This window comes from Hippopotamus amphibius, chromosome 5, assembly GCF_030028045.1.
Source record: "Hippopotamus amphibius kiboko isolate mHipAmp2 chromosome 5, mHipAmp2.hap2, whole genome shotgun sequence".
NCBI lineage: Eukaryota > Metazoa > Chordata > Mammalia > Artiodactyla > Hippopotamidae > Hippopotamus > Hippopotamus amphibius.
Genome location: NC_080190.1, coordinates 111,998,465 through 112,023,200, shown reverse-complemented (window position 1 = coordinate 112,023,200; position 24,736 = coordinate 111,998,465). Strand labels below are relative to the sequence as shown.

Below are 24,736 nucleotides of genomic sequence, written 5' to 3'. Positions count from 1 at the left end.
TTATCTTTCTAAAACTGTTAAAGAAAAACACTATATGAATAGAAAAATTTAAATATATATCCATACAAAAATGGCTTATTGATATTATTTGTAATATGAATTTTAAACTAAAACAAGAGTTTTTAAAAAGTGAGTAGAAGATAATTTAAAGTGAAGTTACAATAGCCAAGACATGGAAGCAACCTAAATGTCCATCAACAGATGAATGGCTAAAGAAGATGTGGTATGTATATACAATGGAATATAACTCAGCCATAAAAAAGAAGAAAATAATGCCATTTGCAGCAACATGGATGCAACTAGAGATTATCATACTAAGTGAATGTCAGAAGGAAAAAGCCAAATACCAGATGATATCATTTATTCATGGAATCTAAAATATGGCACAAATGAACCTATCTATGAAACATAGAGACACAAAAAACAGATGTGTGGTTGTCAAGGGGCAGAAGGAGGGAGAGGAATAGACTGGGAGTTTGGGGTTAGTAGGTACAAGCTATTACACCTAGAATGGGTAAAAAACAAGGTCCTACTGTATAGCACAGGGAAGTATAATCTCCAGGGATAAATCATAATGGAAAAGAATATAACAAAAGAATGTATATATGTGTGTAACTGCGTCACTGCTATACAGCAGAAATTAGCACATTGTAAATCAACTATCCTTCAATAAACAAACAAGCAAACAGAAAGTGAAGTTATCCATAAAGAAATAGTATAATTTTATCCTTCTGGATACCTAGAAAAATGTAGACAGGATCCGGAGTTTGGAAGGTGATACTATTTTTGACTATGCTAGTAACATTTTGAGTCATAAACATGGTTCCAAAATAGCAAACAAAATCGTGTCTTTACTAGTTGGGTGCTCATCCCTTAATACTCAGCTGAACCTAAAGCCTTTGGAGATTCAGAGGCCAAATTAATCATTCTGTCTCTTGGGCTTCTGCAGCATTTTGTAAATTGGTATATTTCAATTATACTACAGCATTATATTTTAGCTGTTTCCCTCACTATGTAAGCAGTGTGGATTTCCAAATTTATTCAGTATCTTTGTATTCTCTGCTTCCAACCTAGTCCTAGCAATAGGCTAGGCGCTCAATATCCCTTTACCAAATAATGAATGATCGCGTAAACGGATGAGAATGGTTTCCGAAGACAAATTTGACAAATATCAACATTATATGAAAGAGTTCCACTTATTTTATACCAACTTATTGGTTGGATTAAATTACCATTCATTTTTGTTCAAACGTGTCTGTATTATTCCTCTGTGCCAACAGGTTAGAAACATTTTCCGCAAAGAAAATGGTATTTTGGGCACAGAAAATGACGCCCACGAGAATGAAAGGTTTAACCCTGGCTTCTAGGCTTTGTGCTTCGTGCATAGCTCTCCCCTCTGTCCTTCCATACTATTATAAAGAGCGCCAGACTCCGACATGGGAAAATAGCGCACACGCTGGGCATTTGCGGATCGCCGCAGCGAGGGTCAGGTCGGGTTCTGAGCACAGCGCGTACGGAACGCGCGTGGCTGGGCGGGTTGCAGGCCGGCAGTACATTCTGCGCACGCGCGGGCGGCCAATGCGGCAGGCGGACCGCCTGGGGATGGCGCATGCGCGGCGCGTTCCCGCCGAGGTCTCATGAAGAGCTGCACCTGAGAGTGCCGGGTTGCCGCCGCGGTGCCGTCGCGGTTTCTTGTCACGCGCGGGATGATGCTTCTGGCGCTGGGCGGCCTGTGGGCGGCCGGACTGCGGCTTGGCGGGAAGAGGACAGCGCCGTGGGCGGCCACCGCGTTCCGAGGCCCTTGGGCGGCCGTCTCCGGCGCGGCCTCCTGTAGAGTCTCCACGGGGCGAGTCCTCGGCGGGGGCGCGGGGCTGTCGGCAGCCGCGCGGCTACTTCCCTGTCGGGTGCGAGCGCAGGTTGGCAGGCAGAGGGCTCGCGGACCCGAGTAAGGGTGGGGGTAGGAGTAGCATCCGGCCTGCAGAGCCCCTGCTTTCCCACAGCTGCTTCCCGGCCTGCCCGGCGGCTCTCGTGCGGAAGGAGCCGACCTCGGTCTCGGGAACAGGCGGGTGCTCCCGGGGTTCACAGCACCCGCGAGTCTAGCAGTGTCTCTTGAAAAGTGGTTATTTTCTGGGCGGTTCCAGTTACTTTACAGATGGTTGAAAATCCAGCGGGCTTGTGAGGACCCCACCTTTTTTTTCCCCTATACTTGAGCTCAAGCTCGGAAGGTTAGTTTGCAACGAAATTAGATGTACCACGTGGAAACCGAACTGAAAGAACTCGGAGATCCACTTTGAGTTCTGTTTCTTAGTAGGTGGCTCTATTTTTAGGAATTCCTTTGCTCCCTGGAAAAAAGGGATGGAGACGTTAATCCTTCTCGTTTTAATCTGAATAAATTGTCTCCTAATCCTGCCCTGTAAAATATTAGGGTTAGCAAACCTGTTTGAAACTTGGAGGAAAGGCCAGCGTGGCAATTGGAATCTAATTAAATTTCAGTATAAAGTAATTAGACGTGCCTTTTACGTCTTGAAGACTGTGTGTTGTGAAAGTCATTTTCAGAAGTTCGGGGAACTCTTTTGCTCCTGTGCAGCTTGGTGTAGGAGTTCAAGTAAAGTATTTTAGTTACCAGGAGCAAGGAATGGATACAAGGCCCTTGGGGGAGAGGGTCATTAAACAGTCTGAATTTGCAGTATTTTACTTACATAATTAAAATTAATTTTTAAAAAAAGCTAATGCATTTAAATTTTTGACAGTTGATCGAGAGTGATATGGAATAGAAGAAATTATTCCACTAACTTTTTACTTGTTTAAGGTCACACTTTAGCTAAAATGCTTCTAGCTGGGATGACAACCTAGGTCTTCAAACTCCCAATTCAGTGTCTACTTGTGAGTGGAATTAAGGAAAGCAATTGTGTTACTCAGTTTGATTTCTTTAGCTCTGTAGATTATTTGGAAGAATTCCTTAAATCACCCCGTGTGATAAGCTCTTTTACTTTTTATTATATTTTTCAAAATAAACTTAAAAAAAAGTAAAAGTTGGTCTAAGATGCAATTTATTATGTACTTACTTTACAATGGTCTCTGTTTCAATAGATACCTGTTTGTTGGGAAAGATGTGTTCGATGTTTACATACACAACTTGAAAAATCAGAAGATGGAAGGCTGATTTATACCGGGAATCTGGCCCGAACAGTATTTGGTGGGTAATCAGAAGTGAGGATATTTCCTTTTTTTCCCCTTTTTAGTTATAAAAAAGGTTCGTAGCATATGATACCTATTATTTTAGCATCTCATAATTGCAGGACAGAAGGAAAAATTATAATTTTTTTCTTGTGGTCTGTTGATAAGAGATTTAGAGGTTGAGACCCTTGCATTTTTAGATTTTTAAAAAGATTTTTGAAAACTTATGACTTTGTGGTCTTATGGCTGGGCACTAAAGAGTCCATCCTTTGGTCACCTCTTGGTATGTTTAGCAACAAAACACACACAAAAAATACGTTTATGTAGTGTTTGAATATGCAGAGAAAAAAAAATATGGGCGAATACCTCTTAGGAGTAGTTACTTTCGGTAAGTAGACATTTACTCTATATCTTTTTAGATTTGGCAGTTAAAATGAGCACGTAATACTTTTATAATTCAAAGATAGATTTGTTTTACATTTTTTTAGGTCATCTTAGAATTTTCAGCAAACGTATTTATTTAGTGGCTTTTCCAGGTGGTAGGGAGTTATGGAGAAGAGAGAGGCAGTATATTAAATAGCTACAAGTTTAAAGCTTTTTCCTTAGGTCATAATTCAGTATTTAGTATGGAATAATTTAGTAGGGAAAGTTAGAAGAACTTAGGTATGTGATTTGTTCAAGTTCCCGAGGCTGTGTTTCATTTTAATCTTAAAAAAGTATAACCTGAAATATCTGGAGGATTACTTTATAGCCAAGTTGGCCACAAGATTTCAGTGCCCCATTTACATGTGTGTTTTTGATCATGCTGGTGTTAACAGATGGTCTAAAATTTAATCTGGAAATCTGTAAGTTCTCAAGAGTGTGTGACATTAAAGTAGATGTTTTTAGATATCTAGGATAGAATAGATTAGAATAGAATGGATTCTAAAATGTTTAGAATACAATTTTAGCTGTTTAAAACACTTTGGTAATAAGGACTGAATATAATCACTATTGAGTGGAGTTCTGAAGTTGTTGGAATAATCAGTTTTGGATGGTAGAAATTTCTTCAGAAGTGACAACATGAGTAGGCCTGTGTCTCATCTCTGGATTGAGCCTCAGATGCCTGGATTGATGCCCTTGAGATGTGTTAACCATGACCCCCATGGTACCATTTCTTGAAATGAAGGGAAGGCTTAATCAAATTATTTTTTTTCATGTTCCCACTTGACTCAGTTCTGAAGAGAAGAGAATGAAAATAGGAATTAATTTTAGTGTGGGTACAATATAATATCTGTGGAAGAACAGAGCTACTCATGGTATTCAAAGTTCTGGAACTATAACTTGAGGAAGAATTTAATGTTTGCGTTCCTTCAGTATTATAATAGAAAGCCAGTATACTTATCAGGGATTAATATTTTTTCTGTGTAAAACTGAGCGAGAGACATTAACATAACGGTACCATTTAAACTACCAAATTGGGTCCTAGTTTAAAGACATTTGACGGGACTTTTAGTTGACAGTTTTTGTTAATTTCAGCAACAAATAATTACTGATGTTATAGTATTCTCATTTGAAGATGAGTAGAATTTGAACATGAAGACGTGTGAAAGAAGGGCATCCCAGGCACAAAAGAAGTATGAGCAAAGGCATGAGGATGGGAAAGCCCAGAATATGGTTAGAAAACAGCCATTACTTCAATCCGGGTGTATGTATGTATTAGTTTCCTAGGGCTCTTATAATACATTTCCACAAATTTGGTGGCTTAAAACAACAGGAATTTATTCTCACAGTTCTGAAGGCTGGAAGTCTGAAATCAAGGTGTTGGCATAGCTGTGCTGTCTGAAGGCTCTAGGGAAGAACTCTTGTCTCTTCCAGCTTCTGGTGGCTCCCAGCAATCCTTTGTGTTCCCTTGGCTTGTAGCTGCATAACTCGAGTCTCTAGCTCCTACTTCACATGGCCTTCTTTGTGTCTCTGCTTGTCCTGTTCTGTCCTTTTAAGGATACTCTCATTGGATGTAGGGCCCACCCTAATCCCATATGATCTCATCTCAACTTTTGTCTGCAAAGACCCTATTCCCAAATAAGGTCACATTCTGAAGTTCTGAGTGGACGTGAATTTTGAGGGGACACTATTCAACCTACTATAGTGTGAAAGAGTAATAGGGAAAAAAGAGGTAGTTGGAAGGGCTGCAGAGGCTTTTATGTAGAAGGCAACTTTGTCCCCATTGAATGCCATGTGTACTGATGTCATGGCAACTACCTGTGGGAGGAAGGAGTTATTTTTAAATTACCGGTGCAGGGGCTTCCTAGGTGGCGCAGTGGTTAAGAATCCGCCTGCCAATGCAGAGGTCATGGGTTCGATCCCAGCTCCAGGAAGATCCCACATGCCGCGGAGCAACTAAGCCCGTGTGCCAAAAAAGAAAAAAAAAAAAAAAAACAAAAAACCAAAAAAAAAAAATAAATTACCGGTGCAGGATAATTAAGCCCTCAACCAACAGAGATGTATGAGAGTGTCTGCTTTGTTATAGCCTCACCAACAGAGTATGATGTCAGATTTTTAGTTTTTGACAGTTTTGGGGAAAAACAGTTATCTCACTTGGTTTTAATTGAATGTTTCCTATGATTGAAACTTAGCATCATTTCATCTGCTGAGAGGCCATGTGTATTTTTGTTTCATTGAACTGTCTGCTTGTATTTCTGGGATGTTTGTTTATTGCATTGTTGATATTTTTCTTCTCATATGCTAGAAACCTTTTGTGTATTGCAGATACTAACCCTTTGTGATATAAGTTGCAACTATTTTTCTCATTTGTCTCTTTATTTTGTTTACGGTATTTATGTCCATGTACATTTTAGAAAGGTGATCAGATTTATCAGCTTTCCCCTTGATTGCCTCTGTATTTTGAGTCATAATTGGAAAAGTTTTCCTGTTCTCAGATTATAAAGGACTTCACAGGTATTTTCTTCTTATGTGTCTCTTATTTTATACACTTAAACCTCTGAATTATTTGGAATTTTCCTGGTATATGGTATGAGGGATCAGTTGAATTTTCTCTGAATCCATTTGTCCCAACACCACTTATTTTAGATTGTATCTTTATTCTCTACTGAATTTCCATATGCAGTTAGGTTTGTTTCTAGATTTTCTGTTTTTTTTCATTGATCTGTTTATATACTGAACCAGTACCACAGTATTTTAATTGTAGAATCTTATATTTTAGTATCTGGCCCTCCCCCCTTTTTTGTGTCATTTCTCCAAATTCACTTTAAAAACAACTCATCTAGGATCTCCACTTGTCTGTTTTCCAAACAGATGATATTTGATCATGTTAAAATTGTACATTCAAACTAAGAAAATTTACATTTTAAGTTATTTATTTATTTATTGTGGTAAAAGTTACCATTTTGACCATTTTTAAGTATGCAGTTCAGAAGTCACTGGTTTTTTAGTCTTTCTAAGAGAAAGTAAGTAAAAATATCTCCCTATTTTAACTTGAATGTTTTTCCTTGGTAAAGAAGTTGATTACCAGGACTTCCCTGCTGGTCCAATGGTAAAGAATCCGTCCTGCAATGCAGGGGACACGGATTTCATCCCTGGTCAGGGAACTGAGATCCCACATGCCGCAGGGCAACTAAGCCCATGCGCCACAACTTCTGAGCTCAGGCGCCTCAACTAGAGAGCCTGCGTGCTGCAAACTACAGAGTCCACACGCTCTGGAACCCGTACGCCACAACTACAGAGCCCACACAGCACAACTAGAGAGAAGCCCACGTGCTGCAATGAAGAGCCTGCGCACCACAACGAAAGATCCTGCATGCCACAGCTAAGACCCGATGCAGCCAAAAAGAGAAAAAAAAAGTTGATTACCTTTCCCATGTGTTTCTTAACTGCTGGTGGTGTTTGTTGTTTGTTTTTTAATTTGCTGTTTTAATGCTGGGCACTTAGCCTGAAAAAGTTAGCCCCATATTTGAACATTTTATGTTAGATCTGTGGAAGTGCTTGTTAATAGAGAGTTTTATTTGATTATATGCTGACTGAATTAACTTTTATAGAATTCATAAGGATTTTTGAGTAATACTAAACCTTTCATTAGGAACTGAGATAGAAGCCAGTCAACCCTAAAGCAGACTTCCCACCTGGAGAGGCACTGCATTGTAATGGCCAACAGCCTGGAGCCTAGAGTCAGATTGCCTGGGTTTGAATCCCAACACAGCTACTTGGTAGCTATGTGACCTTGAGCAAGTGCCTCATATTTCCTCATCTTTTAAATGGGAGTGATGATGGTGATAATTATACATCAGTCTCATAGGGCTTTTTTGTAGATTTCATGAGTGACATATGTAAAATGCTTGAAATAGACCTTGGAATATAATAAGCACTATAAGAGTTGAAAGTGTTAATCCTCTCCCGTTTTTTTTCTTATTTAGGTGTGAAGTGTTTTTCTTACTCTACAAGTCTGATCAGCCTTGCATTTCTACCATACATTTTTGCACAAAATAATATTATATTTGGGAGTCTGCCTTTGCAGATCTTATTTTATGGCATCATAGGAAGCTTTACAGTGATCACTCCAGCACTGCTTCACTTTCTTACAAAAGGCTACGTCATTCGGTTGTACCATGAGGCCACGACAGACACTTACAAAGCCATTACTTATAATGTTGTGCTTTTGGAAACAAGTACAGTATTTCACCAGGATGACGTGAAGATTCCAAACAGCACACATGTGTTTACCACATTTTATGCTAAAACAAAATCACTGTTTGTTAATCCAGCGCTCTTTCCAAACCCTGAAGACTATAACCATCTAATGGGTTATGACAAACCATTCACCTTTGATGTGGAAGAAGCCAGTGAAAAGAAACAGCTTAAAGAAGAGAAATGAGTCTGTCATTTTTATGTTTGTGCTTAAATGTGATTTATATCCCAATATATAATAATCGCCGTTACTTTGATGTTTGTTAGTGACTGATTGTTAAAAAAATAATTTGAAATTGTATCAAACAGAACTTTTAATTTCCAAAGAATTAGTGTTCCTTTGTAATAAAAGTTATGTTTGAAAAACAAAACATAATACTCTACCATTTGTGTTAAAAGGGTGTGAAAATACATGTATATGCTGACTATGCATGGTTACTATTATATAATAAGTGTGATTGCCTTTCATCTGGGGACTGGATGTCAGAAGCAAATGGGAAAGTTATTTTTCCTTTGTTTCTAAGGGTATAGATATTACCTTTTCCCACATTAAAAACTTAAAAAATTTTGTAAGTTATGGGAAACTGTTAAACTACTTCCTTTGGCTCAGAGCACAGGTTTTTGCCTGTCTTCTCTGGCATGGCTGCCCATATTAAAGATCTCCATGTCCAGTAGGGTGTGGTTAGCTCTAGGGGAAACGGTGACCTAAGTAGTGTCATGTTTAGTGGTTTCGTTAGTCCTGCCGTGTGCCCTCTCCTCTGGTACACCCTATCACAGTGGGAAAATCGTGTGTACCACATAGATGGATAGTACCTTTTATAAAATAAAAGTCTCCATGCTAACATTATCAAGTGTTGGCATTTTAAGATTTTTACCTCTAGTTGTAGAAAGAAAGTTGGTTCTTGTGAAGGATCTTCAGCCAGGAGCAGAAGGCCTCAAATCATGCTATTTAGTAGATACTGATTAAGTGCCTAGAGGGTGTCAGATGCTGGGCTAGTTGCCAGAGTCACAGTTATGAACAAAACACCCAGTCTGTAGAGAGCTGCCTAACATCTCCTATCACCTGCCACGATGATTAATCTTTATGGCTTGCCTGTGTATGAGGGAGGTGGATGGAGAAGCAGCAGGGACATCACTAGTTCTTAGGGGAAAGATCATTAAAGTCTAAAGCTGCTAGAAGTTTATAGGAGACAGCTTAAGGTAGAACAGTGCTCATCTTTCTAAAACCTAGAGCCTGCCCTCTGCTAGGATTAGACAGCTCGTGGTCTTAGTAGAGGGTGGGCTCTATTCTCAGAAAGATGAACAAGCTGCCACCATCTCTGTCCTCAGTTTGGGCCTCTGCCTGTCTGCTCTTCTGTCCTCTGTCACCTATTCCTGTTGCTATCTTAGCAGCTAATGTGATTTACATCTTTCTATAAAAAGATTCCATAATCAAATACTCATTATCAAATGTTAGATAAATATTAGAAGGAAACTATTAACATTTTAAAGTTTTCTCTCAAAGGTCACTTTTCTCATAAATTGTTTTGAATACATCATATCTCTTTAAATGTCCTGTATCTATGTAACCATTTTGTCACCCGTGGAGTGGAGTGAAAAACCTGTTTTTATGAGTAACAGAATAATTCCTCAGAAGACAACTTGATTGTTGAGAGAGAAAAAAGGCTTAAAAGACTACATGAGAAAGATGACTTCTCAAAGGCATGATCTGGAGTGAGACCAAGATGTAGAAAAGGATCAGCATGAGTAGGATACCCATAATGATACATCACTGAAATAAGTCTGCAGGAACAACTCAGGTCAAGGTAAGGAGACATATATACTCGTCCTTCCATGCCACTTTACTACCCTCTTCCCAGGCAGAGTAATCTTGGAAAGATCGGGAAGGTGATGAGTCTCCCTGTATCTATGGGAAGGATATTGAGTCAGTTTTATTTGAGTCTCAAAAGGCAGGGGGATCCCATTGGACATCTGGGTTACATCAGATAGTATACCCTTTGACAATAAGATATAATCCTTTTTTTCAATGTAGATTACGTCATACTGAAAGACTTCAGCTTTTGGAAGCAAAAGTAACAAAACAGTCATCAGGTATGAATGACAGCCTTAGCTTGGACACATTTGTTAAAATTATATTCTGATTTTTTCAGAAAGACATGATTCTATTGTCCAGATTCATTGTTTCATCTAGACCACTTGCCCTTTACTTTTACTTGGAACCAAATCCCAGACATCATAACATTTCTTTTTTAAAATTTAATTTTATAATTCTATAAGATAAAGACTTAAAAAAATAACAATACCATCATAATACCTAAGCTGCCCCTGACCCCAATGTTACCAAATATCCAGTATACTCGAATTTCCAATTGTTTCATAATTTCCCCCCCACATTTTGTTTGAATTAAGATCTAAGTAAAGTTCCCACCTTATTCACACCTGTTTTTGAAAATTCTTTTAAGACTTCTAATCTATGGGCCCTTCTATTTCTTTCACTTTGCTCTTGTTTTAGGTGGAGCCACGTGACTTGTGGGATCTTAGTTCTCCAACCAAGGATCAAACCCAGGCCTGGCAGCAGAAGCTCGGAATCCTGACCACTGGACTGCCAGGGAATTCCCTCTTTCACTTTGGTTTTTTTTGCCCCCTTGTAAATCATCTGTTGAAGAAACTGAGGTTTTTGTCCTATACATGTTTTCATGGTCTAGATTTTCTGATTATATCCCTAAGGTGTAGTTTAACATGTTTGTCTGTCTACTCTATTTGCTGCTGTCTCTCTACTGTATTTGAGGTTTGATTATTTTGGACAAGACTCACTCATAGCTGATGTTGTTTGTATTAGTTATCTATTGTTGCATAACAAGTTCCCCCTAAAACTTAAGAGATTTGAAACATTAACATATGTTTATAATATTGCACAGTGTCTGTGGGTCAGGTATTTGGGAATGGCTTTGCTGAGTGTGTGTGACATAGGTTCTCAAGGGGTTGCAGTCAAGATATCAGCCGGTGCTCCTGTCATTTGAAGGCTGGGCTGGGGCAGGAGGAACTGCTTCCAGGATCACTCACTCACAGGACTGACAAATTGGTGCTGGCCTTTTTGGGAGGAGGCCTTGGTTTCTTACCACGTGGATCTCTCTTTAGAGCTACTTGTTTTCCCTAGAGCAGTTGATCCAGGGGAGCAAGGTAGAGGGCAAAATGTCTTTTGGGATCTATCTTGGAAGTTGCACACTGTCACTGAGCAATGTTTTCTTAGTTACACAGTCACCCTTATTCATTGTTGGAGGGGGCTACACAAAGATTTGCATAGTGAGAAGGATCACTGGGAGCCATCCTGGAGGTTGGCTGCCACCCTGTTCTTCCATCGAGAAGTATACAGTGTCTCTCTGTCTCTCTCTTTGTGATGTTAGCAACCACTGATGCTCAGTGCCCAAGCTCACTAATTCTTTAGGTGTTGCAAAATGGTTTCTTTCTGTACTATTTGGGTACCAGTATAGAAAAGTCAGGATAAATGCTTGATTCTTTCCCTTTATCAGTTTTCAAAATAGAGTTGGTTTCCTAGCATCATCTTCTGATGAGACGTTAAAAAAATTATTATGAGCTTATGGATTTGAATGTATTTGATGTATTTCAATTCACTGTCGTTACTATCTAATTAACGATCGTAATAGTCTACAGGTAGGCTGAATGTTCATGTCTGGAAGCAGTGAATGTTACGTTAAGTGGCAAAAGGGATTTTATAGATGGGTCTTGAGTTGGGAAGATTATCCTGGATTATCCAAATGGTTCCTGTGTAATCACAGAGTCCTTATAAGAGGGAGGCAGGAGATCAGAGGAGAAAGCGATATATGATGGAAGCAGAGATGACAAATTCTTCCCCTGGAGTCTCCAGAATAACTAGGTATGCTGACTCCTTGCTTTTAGCCCATTGAAACTGATTTCGGACTTCTGACCTCCAGTACTGTAAGAGAATTCATTTATATTGTTGTTGTTGTTTAATTGTGTTTTGTTTATTTTTTTTTGCCGCAGAGCCTGGCTTGTGGGATCTTAGTTCCCTGACCAGGGATTGAAACTGGGCCCTTATGGTGAAAGTGCGGAGTACCCCTTTTAGTGGGAAATGGTATATATATACCATTATATATATATATTTTAAATTACAAGTAGTGTTTTATTTATTTTATTTTATTATTGTCTGCACTGGGTCTTCATTGCTGCATGCGGGCTTTCTCTAGTTGCAGTGAGCGGGGGCTACTTTTTGCTGTGGTGCGCTGGCCTTTCAGTGCAGTGGCTTCTCTTGTTTCGGAGCATGGGATCTAGGCACCCAGGCTTCAGTGGTTGCGGCAAGCAGGCTCAGTAGTTGTGGCTCATTGGCTCTAGCGCGCAGGCTCAGTAGTTGTGGCACATGGACTCTGTTGTTCCGAGGCATGTGGGATCTTCTCGGACCAGGGATCGAACCTGTGTCCCCTGTTTTGTCAAGTGGATTCTTAACCACTATGCCACCAGGAAAGTTCGGGGAAATGATATTTTGTGACTACTATAAGTGTTCATGGATTTCCCCCCACTTTAAAAATATATTTTTAAATTCTGGAAAAAACATATAAAGTTTACCATCTTAACCAATTTTTTTTTTTTTGGCTGCACCGGGCAACTTGTGGAATCTTAGTTCCCTGACCAGACCCATGCCCCCTGCAGTGGAAGCACAGAGTCCTAACCACTGGACCACCAGGGAATTCTCCTTCTTAACCGGTTTTAAGTGTACGGTTCAGTAGTGTTAACTATATTTACGTTGCTGTGCAGCAGATCTCTAGAACTTTGTCATCTTGCCAACCTGAAGCAATACCCACTGAGCAACTCCGCATTTCCCCAGCCCACCCCCCACCCCATGGATTTTTACCTTTAAAAAAATGGGAAAGTAGTACAGTTCTTCAGTAAAACCTTTCACAAGTATGAGTTTTTTCCTATAAACTTGTAGATTTTAAGGCCCCGACTCCATGCCATTTTTGGCTACTAATCCCAGACCATGTCCTTTAAAGAATTTTGGGTAGCAAAGCACGTCAAGCGTTAGCCGTTTTTCAAGAACAGGGGGAGCGTTTTGGAATGAAATACATTCCACACACAAAATAATGGCCCTTTCAAGGTATTCCCTGGACCTGTAGTTTGCTAAAGTGAGTGCATTCTCAAGCCTGCTGAGACCCCCCGCCCATGATGCAGATCTACAGCTAGTGTCCTGTGTCTGGGGTCTCATCCAGCCAGGCTCTACCCTTGAGCAGATCCTGTTGCTGAGCAGAAACACTTTGCCTGAGCCTGTTCAGTTCAGAGCTTTAGGTCCTGCTCTCTGGGCCATGAGAATTGTTTTATAAAGAACTTGTGGGAGGGAATTCCCTGACAGTCTAGTGGTTAGGACTCCAAACTTCCAAGCCCAGAGGCATGGCTGTAAATAAATAAAGAAAGAATAGGAGGTGCTTAGGGTCTAAAAAAAAAACAGAGAGAGAGAAAGAGAGAATTTGTGGGAGAGATAGCAACTCAGAGGGATAAGGAGTACCAGTCTTCTGATTTTCTAAAGAAGAGCTACAGACTGGTTTTGTTACTATTGACTGGAAAGTACCTGGTTTTGTTTTCAAAGCACTGCGCTCCCATTTGTATCACGTGTTTGAAAAGGGTACATTCTAAATCATTTTCCTCTCCTCTTGCAGGAAGTGCTCAGATATTAAACACACACGTTCAAAAGAGGAAACAGTTTAATAGGAACTCAGAAATCATGTGACTGATGACTAAGTTTTTTCTACTTACTAAAAGAGAAGAGTCTGATGATTAGTTACTGATTTTCCTTGCCTTTTTAAAGTTTTGGAGATATTGAATCATGTTCCCATTAATGCTTTTTTCTACCCTGTTTTCTTCTATATTTACTGAACCTGGGGAGAAACTTTGGGTCTGCAACTCCTCTGACACAAGTGTTTGGTACAACTACTGTGGTAAGTACAAGGGCAAAAGCAGGTATTCGTAATGTCAGCTGTTCCAAGGGTAAGTTTTCACAAGAACTTCTGCTGTCACTGGGACACAGGAAACGACCGTGTGTTCTGGCTGCTGGGGAGGCTGCTGGCAGAAAAGTGATGTCTGGTTCCTGCCCTGTGTGGATTTTCTCGATCCATCACAGACCTCACAGGTCTCTGAACTGTGTTGCAGTTGACCTCCAAGTGCTTCTGTCCTTTCCTGTGGTCACCTATCTCTACCTCGAACCCAGTTTCAGATTCTTTCCAGTTTTGGCAGAACTTTTCTGCTTCTGAGATTTTGCCCCAGCCCCAAGACTGACTGGTTCTTCTTGAGAAGGTAGAACAGTCCTAGCTGCTTCTTGGAATTGATTATAGCTCCAGGCTGTAATTTTTTTTTTTCAGCACCGTGTTCGGTGTATAACAGGTGCTTTGTAAGTGTGTCAGGCTGTGGTTTTTGAAGGCTCTAGGAATTACCTCCTTAATTGGATGTAAGGCTGATTCTGTCAGTTGCTAGCTGTGTGACCTTGAGCAAAGTCTTAGCCTCTCTGTGCTTTAGCTTTTTTATCTGTAAAGTGAAAGTGATTTTTGAACCCATTTTACAAGGATTGTTTTGAGGTAAAATTTTAGCACAGAGCCACGTAGAAACAATAATATTGACTACTTAAAAAAAAAAACCAGCCACGCAGGAATGCTATTTACTAGTTGGATCACTGTTGTTTTCTCTTGTTTTGTTTAGTTTCCCTTGTTTCTTTACAAATATCTGCTGGTCAGAAAGCATAGCTTTAGGGCTTGACTACTGTTTTGGTTTGGTGCTTGGCATTGTGTTGCTCACCAGGAGTTGGTTGGCCTTTTCTACCCACTATGATATCAGGAAGACTTAAGGGGGTGCTCCCGAAAATACTAGCCAGCTGAAATTCTCATGGGAAAAAAGGATTTATGGTCTAATCATTTGGGGGAGATTTACAAAGGCACTTTGAGTCCTGAGAAGTTCTGCAATAAAGAAACCTATTCAATCCCCCAATTTTCAGTTTTATTTTTTGAGTGTGTGTTTACAATCCTGCAAATACACTCTGGTAAATGTTAATATCAAGTTACTTGTGGGGAATTAGGGTAATTGCCAGATATGGGAACAGGACCTAAATATATGACCAGTCTCAGACTGGTGGCTTTTTTTCTGTTTGTGATTGTGCTGAATTCTCTGAAAATTCCTCAGCCTGCAAGGTCAGTTTACACTCCCCTGTCCCAGGACCTCCTCAGTGCACTCAGCCCACTTCTCTCCTCTCCTTTGGCCTTCTGCTTCACGCATTGATTATGCCACCTTCTCTGTGCTGTGTTTCATATGGCTTTTATTTATATAACACTTCATATTATTATTTAGCTTTTAATCTTCTAGTAACACTAACTCAATTTGTATTTTGATTTGATTTTGGGGGAGGGATCTTACCTGTTTCTGTCCAATGCTAAGAAATTCTGTGGTCCTTTCCTGCTGCCCCATATCCAGGGGAAGGGGTGGAGGAAAGAGCAAGCACAATGGCCTTGAGGTGGGAACATAGCTGGAGATGGAGGGATAGCAAGGAGGCCAGTGTGGCTGCAATGGAGTGAGTGCAGGGAAAGTAGTAGGAGATGATGTCATAGATGGGAATGGGGAGGGGGTGAGGGCCATGTAAGTCAGGGGACGACTTTATCTTTTACTGTGAGCAAAGCTTGGTCTGACTCCTGAGTTGATAATAATCTGTAAGGCAGCAAAGGTGGAAGCAGGCAACCTGTTGGGAGGCCGTTGCAATAATCCAGGTGAGCGAGACAATGGTGACTTGGACCAGAGGGGGAGCAGTGGAGGTGATGAAGAGGGGTCAGGTTCTGGAAGTATTCTGAAGATGATGCCGACAGGACTTGCTGACTGATTGGATGTGTGGTTGCAGCATGGTCCTCCCAGCTAAGTGAGTGTATCTTGTTATCTGGAGTGTCCCCGCAACTCCAAGCAGGCCAGCCTCTTTACTGGCCTTTATTTATACTTCTATTGATATATATGTGTACTGCTCTCTAACCTGAAATATTCTTGTCCATCTTTCTGTTTTACAGAAAACTTTGAGGTCCATCAAAAGTCCTACCTCCCTTACAGAGCCTAGTCAAGTCCTTTGGATTTAATTCAGTTTAATAAATCTTTAATAGGCATTAGGTTCAGTTATTATGCTGAGGAGTACTGAGAATGCAAAGGTTATGATAAGAGATAGCTGGTATCTTCAAGGAACTTCTGGCTTTTGTCTTACTTATGTGTAGTAGGAGGGATAACTGTATATATCACCAGGATTCATCTGTTTATTCTACAAACTCAGCATGGCCACTGGGAAGTCTAATAGCCATTTGGAGCTAGGACTCTTGACTTATACTCCTTTCCAAATCTGTTTCTTCCTAAATCTTCCCCATCTCATCATCCACCTGATTCCTTAGCCCCAAACCAGGGGTATCCTTAATTATTTCTTTCCCATATTTTTTACATTGAATTTGTCAATGCTTAGGTTTTCATTATCTCCAGAATATATTCTAAAGCCAACTAATTTTATTTTTGGCCACATCAAGTGGCTTGTGGGATCTTAGTTCCCTGACCAGAGATTGAGCCCAGGCCACCGCAGTGGCCTAGAAAGCACAAAAAGCACCAAGTCCGAATCACTGGACCAGTAGGGAATTTCCCAACTACTTTTTTTTAAATTTAATTTTTATTTTATATTGGAGTATAGTTGATTTACAATGTTGTGTTAGTTTCAGGTATGCAGCAAAGTGATTCAGTTGTACGTATACAAATAGCCATTCTTTTTCAGATTCTTTTTCCATCTGGGTTACTACAGAATGTTAAGTGTCGTCCCCTGTGCTGTACAGCAGGTCCTGTTGGTTGTCTGTTTTAAAGAGGTATTTTTTTTATTTTTTTTTATTATTTTTATTTTTTTGGCACACGGGCTTAGTTGCTCCGTGGCATGTGGGATCTTCCTGGAGCTGGGATCGAACCCGTGACCTCTGCATTGTCAGGCGGATTCTTAACCACTGCACCACCTAGGAAGCTGGTTGTCTGTTTTATATGTAGCAGTGTGCATATGTTAATCCCAAGGTCCTAATTTATCCCTTCCCCCTCCCCCCCGCCCCCCACTTTCCCCTCTGCCCCCCACTTTCCCCCCTTGATGTGCATGTGTTTGTTCTCTATATCTGTGTCTCTATTTCTGCCTTGCAAACCGGTTGATCTGCACCATTTTTCTATATTCCACATATATGCTTTAGTATACAATATTTGTTTTTCTCTTTATGACTCACTGCACTCTGTATGACAGTCTCTAGGTCCATCAACGTCTCTGCAAATGTCCCAATTTCGTTCCTTTTTACGGCGGAGTAATATTCCATTGTATATATGTACCACATCTTCTTTATCCATTCCTCTGTCAATGGACATTTAGGTTGCTTCCATATCTTCACTATTGTAAATAGTTAAAGCCAACTACTTTTCACTGTCCTCTGCTCACCACTCATGCCACCCTCATCTCTTTTCTGGCCTCTGCAACATCCTCTTAAACGGTCCTCTCTCCACTTTAATTCTTGCCCCCATACCATCAGTTCTCAGCATGGAGACCAGAGAGATCTTTTAAAAATGTAAATAAGTTATATAATGTTATTCTGATAACTTAAACCTCCCCAGTGGCTTTTCACTACAATTAGAGTGAAATCCCAACTTTGTACCAAGGCCTCCAAGACCCCTCAGGATGGCCTCTGCCTGCCTGTCTGATTCCTGTGATTCCCACCCTCCCTCATTATTTTCCATTTGCACTGACATATATTGTTATTATGGTTATTGTTTGAATTACCAACATAACAAGTATAAAATTTACCCTTTTAATGATTTTTAAGTGTACAGTTTTTAAGTGTACAATGTATTAAGTACATTCACACTGCTTTGCAACTATCACCATTATCCATTTTCACAATTTTTCATCATCCCAAACAGAAACTCTGTACCCATTAAACAATAACTCCTCATTTCTTCCTTCCCCTAGACCCTGGTAACCTCTACTCTCTGTCTCTGTGACTTTGCCTGTTATATGTATCTCATATAACAGTCTTTGTGTATATATGTGTGTGTTTGTTTTTGTTGCTTGAACATGTCAAAGTCATTGTCACCTCTGAGTCTGCATTCCTGGTTACAATGTCCACAGGATTGGTTGCTCTCTGTCACTAACTTACTGGATTCTGAAGCTGAGGTATCTCTACCCACTGCCAGCCCTAACTCCTCCATCCCCACCACACACTCAGTGTTTCTCTCATGGCCCTGTTTGACTTCTTTACTAGAGTGTACATTTATCAAGAGCCGGGACCTTGCCTGTCTTGTTCATTGTTTCTCTAGTGCCTAGAGCAATATTTGGTGCTAAGCAGAAGTGAATAGACATGTTTATTATCTACAGTGTGCTGTGTGCCACAGACATGAAAAATGAATGAGACATGCTTCCTGCCCTCAAGGCTTGCTGTATTTTTATGAAGAAGATTGACACGTAAGCAAATAATTGTAGTAAACATTTTGAATGACCACTGAAGGATGATCAAGTACTGTGAATTATCATTCACATACATTTGTGGCTGTTGGGCTGAGGAGGTGTGGAGGAGTCAAGGAAGGCTTAACAGAATTATTGATATTTGAGTACATTTTGAAGGCAGAGAAGGAGTTTCTAGACTGATGGGGACAAGGGCATTCCTGTCAGAAGGAACTGTGTAATTATGTAATGGAAATTCTGTTAAAGAGGTAAAATAAAGTGCTGTGATGGTTCAACTACAGCCAATGCTTCCTCCCTTGATCTCCAGTAGCACTTAATGCCAACACTCAGAGTGGCACTGGTTTCATTTCCTGTGCCAACTGCAGTTGCTTGGAATGTTGGGTGAAGGAAGATTTGGAGGCAGAGCTCAGTGGGAGAAAGTGCTGTGATGGATTAGCAACACTGATGTGTGCAGTTGCAGGGGAAACCAGAGGCTCTTGGTCTGTGCTTTTGCTGAACCTGCTCACTACTTTCTGTATTTAATAAACCAAATGGATTTCTGGGCTCTCTGTACAGTTCCATTGGTCTATATGGCTGCCTTTTTGCTACTACCATACTGTTTTGATTACTCTAGCTTTGCAATATAGTTCAAAATCAGGAAGTGTGATGCTTCCAGTTTTATTCCTCTTTCTCGAGATTTTCTTGCCTATTTGTCATCTTTTGTGGTTCCATATGAATTTTAGAGTTGTTTTTTCTAATACTGTAAAAAATGCCATTGAGATTTTGATTGAACTGTATTGAATCTCTAGATTGCTTTGGATAATATGGACATTTTGATAAACTTAATTCTTCCAGTCAATGAACATAAGATATTTTTCCATTTGTTTGTGTCTTGTTTAATTTCTTTCATCAATGTTTTGTAGTTTTCAGCATACACATGTTTCACCTCCTTAGGTAAGTTTAATCCTAAGTATTTTATTCTTTTGGTGCTATTATAAATGGGACTGTTTTCCTAATTTCCTTTTCATATAGTTCATTTTTATTGAATAGAAATACAAGTGATTTTTCTGTATTTTTATTTTGTGTCCTGTAACTTTACTGAATTTTTTTGATTAGTTCTGACAGTTTTTAATGGAATTTTTAGTGTTTTCTAGATATAAAATTGTCATCTAAAAACAAAATTTAAATTCTTCCTTTCTGATTTGGATTCCTTTTATTTATTTTTCTTATCTAATTCATCTGGCTAGGACTTCCAGTACTGTGTTGAGAGTGGGTATCCTTTCCTTGCTTCTGATCTTAGGGGAAAAACTTTCAGTTTTTCACCGTTGGGCATGATGTTAACTATGGACTTTTCATATATGGCCTTCATTATGCTAAGGCCATTTCCTCTAATTCTAGTTTAAGAGTTTCTATCATGAAAGGGTGTTGAATTTTGTCATCTATTGAGATGCTCATGTGATTTTTAAATTTTTTTTGGCTGCACCATGTGGCATGTGGCATCTTAGTTTCCTGACTAGGGATCGAAACTGCATTTGAAGGGTGGAGTCTTAACCACTGGACTACCAGGGAAATCCGGTCATGTGATTTTTATTCTTCATTCTATTAATGTGGCATATCACATTGATTGATTTTTGTATTGTACCCCAGGGGTAAATGCCTCTTAGTCATGGTGTATCATCCTCTTAATGTGCTGTTGAATTCAGTTTGTTAATATTTTATGAGGATTTTTGCATCTAAATTCATCAGGGATATTGGCTTATAGTTTTCTTTTCCTGTGGAGTCTTTGTTTGGCTTTACTATTAGGGTAATGCTAGCCTCATAAAAAGAGTTTGGAAGTGTGCCCTCCTCTTCATTTTTTGGGAAGAGTGTGAGAAGGATTGACGTTAATTCTGACTTAAATATTTGGTGGAATTCTGTGCAGCCATCTGGCCCCGGACTTTTCTTTGGGAAATTTTTGATTACTGATTCAATCTCCTTACTAGTTATAAGACTGTTCAGAGTTTCTTTCTTTAGTCCTCTGGGGATTTCCTTGGAAAATTTGGGGCTCTGAATGCATGAACCAACCTCTTCCCTTCTGAGTGAAGTTGAGGGGTAGAGTGTCTCTTCCTAATTATGCTATGCCAGGAGCAGTGTCTCTTGTGAGAGGTGTCCCCAGCCTCACTACTGACTTGGTGAGTCTGGATTTACATTCTCCTGGATGCAAGAAACTTTCCGTTGGTTTCTGATTTCTCACAAAGAGAATTTGTCTGTAAATTGTTGCTGAATTGGTGTGTTTGTCAGGGGAAGGAGGACTTTTTACTCTATTATCTGCCTGACTTCACTCCTCTGGGGAGGGAGATATTTTTAACTACTCTCAATTTTTCTCATTATAAAAACTTGATGCTAATGGTAGTTTTGGGGGACTGATATTCAGAATACTCTGCTTATTGGAAACAATGTATAATAATTTATTGACATTTTCTTTATTCCATTTAGATAACTTGAAATTCCCTATTTCAGTAAGTGCTGAGCCCTGTATAACATTGAAGGGAAGCCGTGGAAATCTGTATATTTACTACATTCCAAGTAAGTCCAAAGTTTTGTTTTTGTAGATCAATTAAAAGGGTTCCAGAAATATCAGTGATAATTGATGGTGTTCTAAATGTACGTGTATTCATTTTCTGTTGCTGTGTAACAAATTATCACAATCTCAGTGGCTTAAAACAGTACATATTCTTTATTTCAGAGTCTTTGTGTGCCAGTAGTCTGGGCATGGCTTAGCTGTGTCAGCTTCAGGAGGTCTCTCACAAGGCTGCAATCAAGGTGTTGGTTTCCTCTGAAGGCCCAGCTAGGGAAGGACCCACTTCTAAGCTCATGCGGTTGTTGACAGTGTTCAGTTTCTGTCTGGCTGTTGGCCAGCCCTCAGTTCTTTGCCCTCTGGGCCTTTTCAACATGGCTTCTTGTTTCATCAAAGTTAGCAAGGGACAGTTAGCTAACAAGGTAGAAGTCACAGTCTTATGTCACCTAATGATGAAAGTGCCACCCTATCACCTTAGCTGCATTCTCTTTGTTAGAAGCAATTCACTAGGCTAGCTCATACTTGTGAGGAGGGATTACATAATGGTATGGTGAAAATGGAAATAATTTGAAATTTCTAACCATCTACTAGGTATATCTTTTGTCAATCATTAGCTATTTAGCTGATAAGTAAAATTGGGTTTCCACGAGTCAAAGATTTGTGTCTGAGCAAGCCAGGACTTTTTTTTTTTCCTAAAGGTGACCTTTCTAGAAAAAAAAATATGATGATAATGATGATGATGTGAAAAAAGGCAATGATTTCTGTTTCATTTTGTGTTATTTCCTCTTTTTCCTCGCTATGATTTTACTTGCCATCATCTTAGTAAAAGTTAATTGAGTGCTGGTGATAGCACGGGGCTGGATCTGCGTGTCTGTGAAAACACACAAAACTTTCATTCTCTCCTGCCAGGCAGCTGTTGCCTGCAAGGACCCCAGGAAACTGCAGTTGTAATAATCGCCACCACTATCATTTACATCCTAGCTTATCTTTGGAGCTTATACTTTAAAATGTGCTTTTACATAAATAAGCTGAAGAAATATTTCCCCCTGATTTTAGCTCTCCAGCTTACAGGAAAAATGGTAGTTGAGAATCCAGAAATGATAGACAATAAACTTGTGTTTTAATTTTCCTGAATCTGATTGTTCACGCTGTATCTTGACACTTTGTTTCTGCATTCATTTATTCATTAAAAAATACTTAGTAAATATATAGTTTATTTCAAGTATTATGCTAGGTACTATGAATTCATTGATAAATAAGACATTCTCTTGACCTTCAAGAATCTCTCAGTGCAATAGGAGAGACAGGTGTGTAGATAATATAGTATGATAAGTGAAATGATAGCAGTAAGGCTTAGTGGTAGCACAGGGGAAAGAATAATGAACTATTTGCTCCACTTTCTTGGCCAAAGGTGAAAGAAATAATCTAAACTTATTTTTTAAACTGAAGGATAGTTGATTTACAATATTATATTAATTTCAGGTATATGACATAGTGTTTCAGTATTTTATACTCCATTTAAAGTTGTTACAAAAAAAGGGCTATATTTCCCTGTGCTTGTATGGTATATCCTTGTTGCTTATTTTATACATAGTAGTTTGTAGCTCTTAATCCTCTAAAATAATCTAAATTTTTGCTCAGCAAAGGCTGTACAGTTTCTTCCTCTTTTCTCAGGTTTTGTTTTCTGGTCTATGTGGTGTGCTTTACCTCCAGGTGTTTGCAAAAGTGATTATTTACATAACGAATGACCTCATTTTCAAGTGAGCCCCTTGTCCTTACACACAGGAAGCAGGCCTTCCAGACCCAAGTAATGATAACACAACACAGTTTCACTTAGGGTTCTCTGAAAAGCATATACCAAGAAGGAATTAGACATACAAGGGATTTTTTGGGGGGAAATGCTTGTGAACAATAAAGGAAAGAGGAAGCCAGAGCAGGCAGGGAGAGGACGCAGACTGAGGTGTTGGTCTGATACCTTTGAAATGAGAGAGAGAGAGGACTTCCCTGGTGGCTCAGTGGTTAAGAATCTGCCTGCCAATGCAGGGGACATGGGTTCGACTCCTGGTGCAGGAAGATCCTACATGCTGCAGAGCAACTAAGCCCGTATCCCACAACTACTGAGCCTGAGCTCTAGAGCCCATGAGCCACAACTACTGAGCACTTGAGCCAAAACTACTGAAGCCCACGCTCCTAGAGTCTATGCTCCACAGCAAGAGAAGCCACCACAATGAGAAGCCCATGCATCACAACAAAGAGTAGCCCCCGCTTGCTGCAACTAGAGAAAGCCTGTGCACAGCAACGAAGACTCAACGCAGCCAAAAATAAATAAAAATTAAAAAAAAAAAGAGAAATGAGAGAGAAGGAAGGAGAATTTGGTAGGATGGTCGTCAGACCAAAATGCATCCCTGAGCAAAATGACACCCTCAGCCCAGTCAATCAGGAGCCTTAGAGCAAAGTTTGCCTGTCACATGTGTCCCATGACAGGCAGGATTAGGCTGGCTCTGGTGTCCTTGTGGTGTGCCGTCATTACAGGAGCAGACTGTAAGAGTCTGGCCTCTGGATGAGTGCTGAGATGTATCTGAAAGTGCAGTAGCTGGAGGCTGTGTGCCCACTGCTCTCCTCCCTGCAGATTCTTTGGAAGGGAGTTTTGAGCAGCATACCTCCATGGCCACCACAAATACCTTAATCATTTACTAAATATGACATTTATATAACATTATATTAATTCAGTAATGAAAGAATAATTTGGGCATGTTTTTTATAATGGTTTGCTGTTATGAGCTAAGTTTCCCTAGAATATACTAGAACATCTGTATAAAATGTAGGCCACATTCATAGAAATCAACCTTAATTTTGTAGCCCTATCTCTGCTTAAATTCAGTAAGAGCTATAAGCGCAATCTTGAACCAAAAATAGGCTGGGGATGGAAATGATTTGAGACTTCATAGCCTTGCTAAAAAATTATGTCACTATTAACTAATTGACAAATACAGCTGGATCATAAGCCTTCCTCAAAGTTATTTCCGGAAGTTCCCAAAGTTGTCTTAGTGTTATGGAGTCCAAGCTCGCTCTGCTTGCTGCACGATAGGTCAATGAATCGGAGACGAGGTGTTGAGGTAAGGAATACGACTTTATTTGGAAAGCCGGCAGACCAAGAAGATGGCAGATTCGTGTCTGTCAGAAAACCATCTTGCCTGAGTTAGAATTCAGGCTTCTTTTATACTGAAAAGGGAAGGGGGTGTTGTTGGTTATTGCAGGCTTCCTGGTGCCAGAATCCTTTGTTCTTGCAGCTGTCCATGTAGGTCAGGTCCTGATGTTCCTGTAAACCTCCAACAAGGCAAATGTTATTCTTTGTTCTGCAACTTTAATGAATGGAAAAGTGTTATTCCTTTAAAGGTCAGAGGTTCGAGAATGGGCTATCCTGTATATTTAAGGCTGTAAAGAAACATTCTAAACTTGTAGCCAAAGCAATAGAATACAAAGGTTAATGTAAAACAGATCTAACATGGAGTCCAATTTAGCTCTTCCCTGTAATATTAGGTGAGCTCAAAAGCAGTCTTCTTCGCTAAACCTCCAAGAGCCACCATGTTTCTTGTGTCTCACGCCAGCACTCACATTGATATTTCTGGCTTGCTGAACCTCGCAAAGTGGTACCTCACTTCGACCGTTGTTCACGTGCCTAACACAACCACAGTGATATCTAAGGGCAAGAAGCTTCTCAGGATGTAAAGTGTTGAAATGTCAAAGCAGCACTTCCTTTCTTGGAATCATTGAAGCCTGGAATCATAGTGTGTTCCACACAGAAATGGAAGAAGGTTCTTTGTTCTGCATTA

The 24,736-nt window shown here is 39.9% G+C and overlaps 2 protein-coding genes across 3 annotated transcripts in view; both read left to right on the top strand.

Annotated features, from left to right (window-relative positions):
* Positions 1 to 1,592: 1,592 nt before the first annotated feature.
* Positions 1,593 to 8,629, top strand: TMEM70 (transmembrane protein 70). Of its 2 annotated transcripts, none has more exons than XM_057735314.1 (3): positions 1,593 to 1,904; positions 3,091 to 3,196; positions 7,587 to 8,629. In XM_057735314.1, exons 1-3 carry the CDS (start codon positions 1,707 to 1,709, stop codon positions 8,042 to 8,044), a joined length of 762 nt encoding a protein of 253 aa, XP_057591297.1. In that variant the 5' UTR covers positions 1,593 to 1,706; the 3' UTR covers positions 8,045 to 8,629. The 2 variants fall into 2 exon arrangements, with proteins under 2 accessions (XP_057591297.1, XP_057591296.1); XM_057735313.1 differs by having other exon boundaries at positions 1,593 to 1,916; positions 7,587 to 8,628.
* Positions 8,630 to 13,200: 4,571 nt separating this feature from the next.
* LY96 (lymphocyte antigen 96) overlaps positions 13,201 to 24,736 on the top strand; it is a 41,166-nt gene continuing 29,630 nt past the window's right edge. Inside the window, exons 1-2 of the mRNA XM_057737086.1 lie at positions 13,201 to 13,823; positions 20,822 to 20,911. Coding sequence (XP_057593069.1) covers positions 13,712 to 13,823; positions 20,822 to 20,911 — 202 coding nt within the window. The 5' untranslated portion in view covers positions 13,201 to 13,711. The remainder of the gene's footprint in view (positions 13,824 to 20,821; positions 20,912 to 24,736) is intronic.